The sequence below is a fragment of the Nyctibius grandis genome, chromosome 8 (genome assembly GCF_013368605.1).
Source record: "Nyctibius grandis isolate bNycGra1 chromosome 8, bNycGra1.pri, whole genome shotgun sequence".
NCBI lineage: Eukaryota > Metazoa > Chordata > Aves > Nyctibiiformes > Nyctibiidae > Nyctibius > Nyctibius grandis.
Window position 1 is genome coordinate 783,794 of NC_090665.1, and position 11,817 is coordinate 795,610.

An 11,817-nucleotide genomic window follows, 5' to 3' on the forward strand; every position below is an offset into this window, starting at 1 on the left:
AGCCAGCCCACCATGCGGATTTACACAGCTGGGCATTGCAGTGCCACATGGGGAAAAACCTGTCCCTGGACCCCACCGAGACACACTCATGGGTGCTTCAGTTATAGCACCTCAGTGTGTGCTGTGTTCATTTCCCTCGATGCATTAGGTAGCAAGGACTTAATTGAAATACTTCATTTTCTTTCCCTTGGTGTGTGATCTTCGCTGCTTCCTGCCTGTTTGTCGTCTGGGCCATCTGAGGAAACTCTGTAATGTGAGTATTAACGCACTATTAAACCTTCTCAGTAGAATTCCTTCTTGGCTGATAGCTGAACAAAAGATCTTTTCTACTGAGAATAGTAATTTCAATTTAAAACGGCAATATAGGAAGAAGGCAAGATGCTCCCTGCTGTAATTAGAACAAATTTTCCAGTGTTCTGTGTTGTCTTTAGACTCTGGAAGTGTAGCTGCTCTACGAGGATTAATGTCACCTCCATTAACTGTTTTTATTGCTGTGTTGTATCACAGTGGCAGTGCTGATCAGGAGCTATTTGCATATTCTGAAATACAGAAGGCTCTCTGAAACAGCAGCTTCGTTATTCTTGTTGGTTTATACTATTAATCACAGAATCAATGAGGTTGGAAGAGCCCTCTGGGATCACTGAGTCCAACCATTGCCCTGACACCACCATGGCAACTAGACCAGGGCACTAAATGGCCATAAAGGCAAAGAGGGAGAAGAAAAGACTTGTATTCATCCCCATGGGACACCGTGACAGTCATAGCAGATACTTGCCAGGGTCTTATGGACCCCACCAGCCACTCGCCACATTTACCCACTATTGATTATAAAATTATAACCTTCTGCGTGCCCAACGCTGTGCGATTCTGTCTTCCAAAGCTCACACCCTGCTGGGACTCTGCCGCTCCTCGGGGCTCACGTTCTGCTGCGTGCGGATCTGTTTAATTAGCCCAGGAACAGCTTTTGTTTTCAAGACAGCAAAATGTCAGCTCAGGCATTAAAAATGCACCCGGGCGCCCGCTCCCACGCTTCCCAAAGAGATTTACTCACAAGTCGAGGCCAGGCCTGGGCATTTTCAGCATGTGAAGCTAAGGCTGGAAGGAAGCAAGACCTGAGGTAAATAGCCATTGCTAACAGTCTGTCTAGTATATATTTTTTAAGTATTTTTAGATAGACAAGGATGAGCTTTGCTTTTTTTGGAACAAATCAGTGTTTGCTCGAATCCTTTAAGGCAGAATTTCCTCAGTTCTCACCTATGTGCAGGTGTCCGCTGGAAGTCCAGCCGAGGGACCTCTCACAGTTTCAAAGGCGTAGTATTTTAAATACTGCGGGCAGAAGTATTTTAAAATAAAATAAATTACTATTTCAGGCTCGCTGTGGAAAGTCTGCACGCTGTACAAGGGGTGCTGGGAAGAGGTGTCGTCTTCTGTGACAAACGGAAGAGGAAGACATGAAACTGCAGAGACTGGAGAAAGAAACACGGTGTGATAAAGCATTATTTGACCTGAAGAGTTTCCTAATGAACAGGGGAAGGAAGCTCAGCACAAGCCAACAGGTAGGTCACAAGCCAAGGCAGGTAAGATGTGTGATAGGCATGTTTGCAGCAGATGGGATGTCGTGCAGCGGGGAGCAGGAGCTGCTCCCCCCCGAGCTCTGTGCTTGCCCACCCCTCCCAGCAGCCTCCCGGTGAGACACGGGGTGCCTTGTGTGTAGGGGTGCATATGGACAGACACACATTTACCCTCCCTGTGAGCAGGTGTTGTGATGATCGTTTATGGGGGTCACAGAATCAATGAGGTTGGAAGAGTCCTCTGGGATCATCGAGTCCAACCATTGCCCTGACACCACCATGGCAACTAGACCAGGGCACTAAGTGCCATGTCCAGGCTTTTCTTAAACCCCTCCAGAGATGGGGACTCCACCACCTCCCTGGGCAGCCCCTTCCAATGGCTAATGACCCTTGCTGAGAAGAAATGCTTCCTAATGTCCAACCTGAACCTCCCCTGGCCAAGCTTGAGGCTGTGTCCTCTTGTCCTAGCGCTGGTTGCCTGGGAGAAGAGGCCGACTCCCACTGCGCTACAACCTCCCTTCAGGTAGTTGTAGACTGCACTAAGGTCACCTCTGAGCCTCCTCTTCTCCAGGCTAAACACCCCCAGCTCCCTCAGCCGTTCCTCGTAGCTCAGACCCTCCAGACCCTTCACCAGCTTGGTCGCCCTCCTCTGGACTCGCTCCAACACCTCAACATCTCTCTTGCAGTGCGGGGCCCAGAACTGGACACAGGATTCAAGGTGCGGCCTCACCAGTGCCGAGTACAGAGGGACGATCCCTTCCCCAGACCGGCTGGCGACACTATTCCTAATAGAGGCCAGGATGCCATTGGCCTTCTTGGCCACCTGGGCACACTGCTGGCTCATGTTCAGCCTTTCTACCAGCCTCTCAGTCTGCAGCAGGTTTGGGCCCGTTGTTCATACCAGCACGCTTTGAAATATTGAAATCTGCGCCTAGCTCTTCCTGATAACCCAAACCAACAGGTAGGAACAGCTGGATTTATGTCCGGATCGCTCCCTCTGCACACCCACACGCCGCGATGGTTCAGCGCTAATTGGGCTGACTGGGAATTTCCATTTGCTCTCGAGCATGCTTTCTCGTCTCGTTAGCGATACATCACCCGTTTGAGTTAAATCAGCTGTTAACAGAACAAAACATTCCGTTTAACGGGAATCAGCGGTGTAAAATCCCAGATTTTGTAGAAAGCGCATTAAGAGGCAGAGCTGGAGTGAGTTCAGCTTCAGCTGTACCAGACAGAAACCTCTTCAGCTACAAGGCGTATGGAGGAAAAGGTGCTGATGCAACGTGGTTGGGTGTTGTGCTCCAAAATAAGAGCAGATCAGTGACACCAGCAGGAAGACACTAATTTGCTGGCTGTGCATGAGGGCATGTAATAGTGCGTCGGCTAAAAGATATGCCTCGTTCTTTACTTAAGTGCTTGGACCTTTTGCAGCTGAAGCACCGCAGTCAGAACACACAAACTGTTAAAACCAGCGTGTGAGATTTCCATTTCCAGTGCTGGCAGGCTCGGGAGGGCGGTGCTGATGCTGGCAGCCGATGAGGCAGCGGGGATGTAGCTGGGTCTGGCTGCAGCAGGCAGGCGGTTTGGCAGGTCCAAAGCCACTAAAGCAGGTGAGGAGCTTTAGTGGGGGGTCCCTGCCATCCCCATGCCTCTGCCCTCCGTCGGCAGTGCCCAGCTGGCCCCAGGCTGTAGCGAGAGGGGACAAGTGGTGTAGGCAGAGGCACCAGATGAGGTCTGCTAGGCTAGGCGAAGGATGAAATTCTGAGTGGTCACGTAACTGGGGTGTAAAAAAAGGAAAGCGAAAGCCCAGACCAAGTGAGAGATGTGAGGCAGGAGAAAAAGGAATGCCAGCAATTTAGAAAACATGCACAAAAAGGGGAAATGGCTCTTTTCCACTGGTGTGAGGTAAGGTGAGTGGGATTGTGGAAAGGTGCTGCTGTTTGCAGTATGTGGTAGCACCTGATCTGCTGCTGGTGGAAGTTCTTTGCCAGGAGAAGCCGGGAGATGGTGGGCGAGCGTGGTGTTCCACCCTTGAGAGCACCATCAGGAGCTGCTGGGGCAGGGGGGCAGCTTGGTGCGTGTAATCAATGCCAGCAACACTGCCACAGCGGCGTCTGCTTCGGGTGCTCACCCTTCCAAAAAGCCGTTGAAAAATGAGATGACACACAGAAAAAAATCACAGGGGTGAGTCAGGTATCTTGGAAAATCCTGCCCTGGCACAGAAGACTAAATAAATTGAAGTCTCTCAGAGCAGATTATAAATCTGAGCTTGGAGTCTTTAGTAACGGATCAACAGTAGAGCAGCTGAAGGATGTGAAGCATGGATTTGGTACAGATTCACCTCTGCCTTCGGGTATTTATATGTTTGTACTCCACCTTGAATATGCGCATTGGTCCTACAGGAACGTCACGCCAGATGAGGTGTCACCTCTCTATGCAGCCACAGCTTCACGCCAGATCAGGTGTTGCCTCTCCTGTCCCCGCCAAGGTCATGTCAGCGGTAAGCCTGAGGTCGGTGTGAGCACTGCCAGGGGTGCCTGGGCCAACCCGGCACGCGCAGCCACCTCCTCCGGCCTGCTCCTGCTCACACCTGTGCTGCTGGCACCTGCTCATGGTTTGGCATGGTCACTGTGGCTCGGCATGGCCACCTCAGCTCAGTGTGGTCACCTCAGCTCAGCATGGCCACCACACCACAGCACGGTCACCACAGAGCGGCCACCACGGCTCAGCGTGGTCGCCTCGGCTTGGCATGGCCACCTCAGCACGGCCACCTCGGCTCAGCACGGTCACCACGGCTTGGCATGGCCACCATGGCACAGTCACCACGGCTCAGCACGACCACCTCGGTTCGGCACGGTCACCTCAGCATGGTCACCTTGTCTCGGGATGGCCACCACAGCTCAGCGTGGTCACCTCGGCTCGGCATGGCCACCACGGCTCAGTGTCGTCCCCACAGCATGGCTACCATGGCACAGCACGGTCACCACAGCTCAGCCCTGTGCCTGGCACTGCCACCTGCACCTCAGCCCGCCTCGGGCGCGAGCACAGATCCCAGGCACTGCCTCCTTCCCCCGCAGCCGTGGGCTCCCTGAATTACTGCTCCGACCTTTCCTCTCCCCGTTGGGGTTTATGGCGCTGCTCAGGTAACCGCGGCAAACAGGCTGGGTTCAGAGTGCGTGTTTGCTGATGCTATCTGACGCTGCTCCGGCATGACTCAAGATTTGCTCAAGACAGGGAATTCAAGGCAGCTGCCAAGAGAAGCTACGTGTTAGCAATGGGACTGAGAAAATCGCTAATGAAATAACAATTACAAAGGGAAAGACAAACTAAAAGGCTTCTTGTATGCTAATAGCATCGCTTGGGGTTTTTTTTTTTTATTTTTACACAATAATCCCAGTTCTTTATTTAATAAACTCTGGCTTTGGCCACGCAGCTGATTTTCTGAGGAGCAAGATGGCTTTTTCCTAAACCAGCATGGGGGGCTTGAGATTATACTGTATCCACCATACATCTGCTTTGTGGGTCGGGTCTTTTCTCTCGTGGGAACGCCGAGGCCAGGGATTCATTTTTGCCGGCACTTTAAAATCCTAGAGGGCACCACTGAACAGCTTTGTAACCGGGTTTGCTTTACAACACAGACTTTACAGGTGTGGCTGTTCTTGTTCCATTTTTTACTTTCCTTTCTCTTCACATTCAATTTGCGTTAAAATTAAAAAGCATCTTCAAAGCAGTAAATATGCAGTTAGCTGATGAGGAGAAAAACTAATATTGGAGAAAATATCTTATATTTACAAAAATTTAAGCTGTTGCTTCAAAGTTGTAGTCTGTGTAACTTGCCCCAAAAGCGATACCAGGCTGGCAGCTCTATCTGCATCCGCTCGCATGTTTCTACAGGGGTATAATGTGCAGCTGATTTCCCATTTAAGCTTCCCCTACAAAGTAGTTTTATAATTTAGACAGACTGAAAAGTTTGAAAAATGAATACATATTCATGAAGTGCTAATAACCCTCCGTCTAGAACACAGCTCTGAGCTGAGAGCGGCTCTGACTAGCTCGTGTCTCACTCGCCACCCATCCTCGCTAAGATGTGAACGAGGAAGAAATGGCTGAAAGCAGCAGATTGTGTTTTGCTAAGACAATAAATAATAATCGTATTCTGACTCAAGCGCCAAATGTATAGTGCTTAATTAGGGGTCAGCAGAGCATATTTCTGCTCAGCTGTTCCGTTTACAGCAATTAACGTGTTCGCGTAGCTGAAGCTGGGCTGCGGAGCAGATTTCGAAGGGTTCAGTGAGAGCAGAACGAGGGGAGCGCTGTGCAGCCGCGCAGGAGCCGCGCACCGGCGGCCCGACGGCACCGGCGGCCTCCCGGGAGGGGACGGGCGGCGGGGGCTCGGCGTCCCCCTGCTCCATCACCGCGGGGGGCTGCGGGGGCCCGAGGGTGGCGGGTGGGGTCAGAGCCCACCGGCCCCAGCCCCACCGCGGCCCTGCAGCCCCCGGCGCGGCCCCGCCGCCGTGCGGCGCGGGCGGGGAGCGGCGGGCGCCGCCCGCTGGCGGGGGCGGTGCGGGGGGCGGGCGCGCCCCTGGGCCGAGCCGGCGCCTCGTCCCGCCCGCAGTCCGCCCGGCGCTGCCTCCCGCAGCACAGGGGCTGCGGCCGCGCTCCCCGCGGCGGCGCCGCCGTCACGGAGGGGCGCCCCGCGCCGTAGAGCCGCTGCCCCCCCGCTGCCCGGCGATGGGAGCCGGCTCGGCCGGGGCGGCTGCGGGCGGGACGCCGCCCCCCGCCGGGCGGAGGAGAGGCGAGCGCGGGCTGCGGAGGGCGCCCAGGGAGGCAGGTGAGGGCGGCCCCGGCGCTCCGCGGAGCCGGGCTGGGGCGCGGCGGCGGAGGGCGACGCGGGGAGCGGGGCCGGGCGGGCGGAGGGGAGCGGTGCAGCCGGGCGGGAGCGGGGCCGGGCGGGCCGTGGGACGGGGCCGGCAGCCGCGGGGGCGGCGGCGCTCGCCTGGGGTTACGGGCGGGGCGGTGCCCCCCGCCGGCCCCGCTGCCCCTTCGCGGCGATCGCCCTTTCGCTTTCCCCGCTCCCCGCCGGCGCGTCCCGGGGCCAGCCCAGCCCGCTGTCGGTGTCGCCCCGCCCCGCATGTCCGTCCCGGTGCGCGGCGCTGCGGGGCGCGCAGAGGGGCCCGGCAGTGACCGCCGGGGGTCCCCTGGCTCCCGGCGTGCGGGGGGGACGCCCGTGCCCCACGCGGGTCCGAGCTGGGTGGGTGGGAGAGGCTCAGCCGAGCACACCCGCTGGGAACCCCCCGAAGGAAAGCCGGGCAGGTTCCACCTTCCAGTGAGGTTTTCTTCGCTCTTTTCTTGTTTCAGATGCGTTACTGCTCCTGTAGAGGCTTTGTTGCTTCACCTCAGACCGATGTGACTCTGGGGGAAGGATCATGACCGAAGTGCTCTTCTCTGCTGCTCTGAATGGAACTGAACCCAACCTGTTATCCAGCAGCGGCTGGTCTGCGGGAAACGCCACCACCAAGTGTTCCCTCACCAAAACTGGCTTCCAGTTCTATTACCTGCCCACTGTCTACATTCTGGTCTTCATCACTGGGTTTTTGGGCAACAGCGTGGCCATCTGGATGTTTGTCTTCCATATGAGGCCTTGGAGCGGCATCTCGGTTTACATGTTCAACTTGGCACTGGCCGATTTCTTGTATGTCTTGACTCTGCCTGCCCTCATCTTTTACTACTTCAACAAAACAGACTGGATCTTCGGGGACATCATGTGCAAGCTGCAGAGGTTCATCTTCCACGTGAACCTGTACGGCAGCATTTTGTTTCTGACTTGCATAAGTGTGCACAGGTACACGGGAGTGGTGCACCCCTTGAAGTCGCTGGGGAGGCTGAAGAAGAAGAACGCGGTGTACGTCAGCACCCTGGTCTGGGTCATCGTGGTGGCCGTGATTTCTCCAATACTCTTCTACTCGGGGACGGGGATAAGGAGAAATAAAACCATAACGTGCTACGACACGACAGCCGACGATTACCTGAGAAGTTACTTCGTTTACAGCATGTGCACCACCGTGCTGATGTTCTGCATCCCGTTCATCCTGATTCTTGGTTGCTATGGGCTGATTGTGAAAGCTTTGATTAACAAAGATTTGGACGATTCTCCTCTCAGGAGGAAGTCGATTTACCTGGTTATTATCGTGTTGACGGTCTTTGCTGTGTCTTACCTTCCCTTCCACGTGATGAAGACCTTAAATCTAAGAGCCAGGGTGGATTTTCAGACTCCACAGATGTGTGCCTTCAACGACAAGGTTTATGCCACTTACCAAGTGACCAGGGGCCTGGCCAGCCTCAACAGCTGCGTCGACCCCATCCTTTACTTCCTGGCGGGTGACACCTTTCGAAGGCGGCTTTCCAGGGCCACCAGGAAATCGTCCAGAAGAAGTGAACACAACGTGCAGTCCAAGAGCGAGGAAATGACCCTTAATATTTTATCTGAGTATAAACAGAACGGAGATACGAGTTTGTGAACGAATGCAAAAGGTTTGGGAACGGTTTGAAACAAATCCGCTGCTTCGAGCCAGTAGGACACTGTATTGCTACAGGTGTGTGAGGGAAATCTGCCAGTCTCTTAAATTTGTTTTAGGTAAAGCCTCATTTTCTGATCTCAGAAAAAGCTTCACAAAGTCAGCGGAAGAATTTTAATGGAAAATAACGAGTCAAAATTCAGCTTTCCTTCTCCTCACAGTATTCTCATTTCTTTCTGGCTTGTGTCAGATAAAGTAAAATGAAGTCAGTCCCCTAAAGGAAGAAAGCAATCCAAGTGCTTCTGTTTTAATGACTCAGTCTGCCACATTCAAACATGTTCTGTCAGCCTCTCTTTGCAAATAGGAAATAAAAATAAGAAAGAGCAGTATCTTCTCTTCCGAGGCTCAGTCCACACACCCAGCCCTTCGCTCACTTGCCATTGTAAACAAGTATTTAAATCAAAGTCGTGATGCAGGTCTCTCACCTTTACAGTTTTATTATTTCTTCATCTACTTCTAGTGTTGATAATTATCTGATAACTCGGTAGCGTTTACGGTTCAGTCGTCTTTGAGTGCCGGTGTTTTACAAAAGGTGGGCTTACTGGTGTGTGCATGATTACGCTTTCAGATTACGATGGTTGTTCATGAAAAACCTGGACCCTCCCCCCCCTTAAAGGCAAATTGGCTTCCAGGTGAACTGGCCCCCTGGCCGCTGGCAGATAGGGCTCGGTGCTCTGCGCGGGGCGGTGCGGGTCCCGAGCAGACGTCGGTGCGGAGGTGCTTCGGTCCTGAGCAGCCGATGGCCCAACCCTGTTGGCCATGATGAGGACACCAGCGTGGCGAGGAGCCACGGGACGGGGCCGGGCAGGGACCGGGTGGGCTCTGCAGGGCCAGTGGCCAGCCGCCCTCCCCGGAGGGTGGCCAACGGGACTGCCGGCGTTGGGAGCCGCTGGAGATCTTTACGGGTAGAGCGTTGGAAAGGCGTGCGCTGGAAATAACTGTACCTTCTAGACACGTGGAGATGCAGTCGCTCGAGTTACCTGCATTTCATTTGGTACGAGAATATTTCTGTTCCTGGCAACCTTCAGAGATAACGTAGAGTTGTTTCCCAAGAAAAAAATTATATAAATGGATTATATATTATATATATATATAAAATAATTGGAGGAATTCGCTTTTTTGTACTGTGACAAATAAATTACTGTATTAACACGATGTTGCAATATACTAGAGACTAAATCTGGCTCTTTGTTATAGATCTCCAAATGTGGGATAGGTCGTCCAAAATTAGTCAAGCTGCACTGTTGTGTAACACAAGAGCTAGTGATCAGAGCACAGACGGACTCTTACATGGGCAGTCTCATTCGTGTCTCGTGTTTCTAAGAAATGTATTATTATTTGAAAATATTGTGTGCTAAAAATGGTATGGAAGCATGCTCTAAATTATAAATTTAGTGTACAAAATTAAGTTCTGTGTAATCCTAAGGGTGATTTTTAACAGATCCTTGTTCATCCAGTCTTCATAGTAAAATACTTACATTTTACTTACTGATTTCCGGTGATTGGTAACAAAAAAGAATAGCTCTAGTTATTTTTGGACAACATTGTAAAGCAGCTTCTGTTCACACGTACGGCTTCTTAATCTGCAGAATCCCTATTTATTGAACTTATTTATTAGAAAGCTAAATGTAAAGTATGTGAAGTGTGGTTCTCCGTGTTCCTATTCAGAATTGGGCATTAAGGGGAAATTTAACAGCATGTTTCAATCACTGTAATGTGTCTTCTAACAGAACATCTTTATAATAAATTCAGTTCCACCCTGACTAGTTGCTGTTGGTATGTAACCGAGTGATAAATTAAACTTCTGATTCATAGCCTAGAGACAAATTAAACTGCTGCTTAGGAGGCGTCGCTGCTTAAAGCCATGTTAAGATCTCGTTTAGCCCTGTAAGATGAAAAATGTAGAGGTAGTGAAGAGGTCCCAGCCAAGGGTCAACTGCTAATTAATCCCTGCTGCCAAAGCCTGGAACGGCACAGCCTATTTATATCACCGCAGAATGAGCCTGATTCACCATAAATGACTTCTCCTATTATGTGATTATTCAAGACTTCATTCAACTGAGGCATGTCTTGTTGGGAACGGCAGATGAATTAAACGGGGAGAGAGAGCATAAAAATAGGATATTCTCTGAATCTGCTGCTCTAGGTTTAAAATCGTATTCATTTCCCAGCCTTTCGTGGACTATTTCTCTCTTTCAGTGAGGAAATAAAATGTTCCTCTAGTCCATGGCTGAAAAAAGATCCTGAACAGCCACGGCTGTAAAACTGCACACCCAGGCTGGTCCGTGCGGGGTGACCTACAGCCTTTTGGTGATCTGTCTCTGATGGGGCAAAGACAGCTGGCTGTTATGGGGTGTGTGAACCCCAAACATGACAAAACCCCCGGGCCCAGCAGCAGCAGGAGGGACTCATGGAGATCCACCACCCGGAGCTTCCCTGCAGTCTTCTGGCTCTCGGACGCCTGCCGTGTATTTATACCTTCCTTGTGAGCCCTTGGAAGCTCTCTGGTTCGCCTTGCCTCGCTGAAGAGAACTGTGCAGCCACCCAGTTCATTACTGAGAGCTGTTTTGATCATTTAATGAAGATCACGTCTGATGATCAGCCGTGGCAGGCAACTGCACTTGGCATCTTCACCTCGCAGAGCAGATGGGAGCCTCCCACCAAACACGGAGTGTAGAATCGTTTTGGTTGGAAAAGGCCTTTGAGATCATCAAGTCCAACTGTTAACCTAAATCATTAAATCATCGTTAAACACATTTGACACACAGTTTATATTCCATCTTTCAGCTCCTACGACCTGCAGAGCTCACACCTCAAACCACGTCCTGCTCCCCACTGGGCACACACGGAGATGTCACAGCATCCTCAGAACCCAGCTGGCACTCGAAGCTGAGCCTCACAGCCTCATGTAAAGTTCCTGCTCTTTTTTATTTAAGCATTGCTGCATTGGACATGGCATAGCTGCAACCACTGCAGTGTCACACCCAGTTCACATCCTCCCACACAACTAGTTTTTGCCTGCATGGTGACAGACCCAGCAGAGGCAGCTGGTCAGATGGGGGGACATTGGACACCACCAGAACTAAAACCAAGCCGATTTTCCCCAGGCAGCATGAGGGCTGGAGGCATTAGCTCCTGGCGAACTTGGCGAGTCTGTTAAATACTTGCCTTCTGGCACTTTTCCTGACTATAATGTATTGGTGGAAGAAAAAAAATCAGTGCACCAGCCTTCGAGCCCCAAGATGGACCCTGTGTTTGTACATAAACCTTTGTGATGGGTCAGGTGAAGAACCTTTCTCCTCTCCCTAAGCCACTCAGCTGGGGTTTCTTTCTGAGCTCTCCAGAGTCGGCCTCTTCTCCCAGGCAACCAGCGACAGGACAAGAGGACACAGCCTCAAGCTTCGCCAGGGGAGGTTCAGGTTGGACATTAGGAAGCATTTCTTCTCAGCCAGGGTCATTAGCCATTGGAAGGGGCTGCCCAGGGAGGTGGTGGAGTCACCATCTCTGGAGGGGTTTAAGAAAAGCCTGGACATGGCACTTAGTGCCCTGGTCTAGTTGCCATGGTGGTGTCAGGGCAATGGTTGTACTCGATGATCCCAGAGGGCTCTGCCAACCTGGTTGATTCGGTGATTCCGTGATTCTGTGATTCTGTAATATGCAAAGAGACTGCA

At 52.0% G+C, this 11,817-nt stretch overlaps 1 protein-coding gene across 1 annotated transcript; it reads left to right on the forward strand.

The window, feature by feature from the left end:
- The first annotated feature begins 6,272 nt into the window (after positions 1-6,272).
- P2RY1 (purinergic receptor P2Y1) lies at positions 6,273-9,909 on the forward strand. The gene is made up of 2 exons (XM_068406724.1): positions 6,273-6,402; positions 6,930-9,909. The coding sequence occupies exon 2, from the start codon at positions 6,998-7,000 to the stop codon at positions 8,087-8,089; it is 1,092 nt and encodes a 363-aa protein (XP_068262825.1). The 5' UTR covers positions 6,273-6,402; positions 6,930-6,997; the 3' UTR covers positions 8,090-9,909.
- Positions 9,910-11,817: the final 1,908 nt, after the last annotated feature.

Coding starts and splice junctions, on each gene's coding strand:
- P2RY1 (XM_068406724.1), top strand. CDS start 6,998: ATGACCGAAGTGCTCTTCTCTGCTGCTCTGAATGGAACTGAACCCAAC.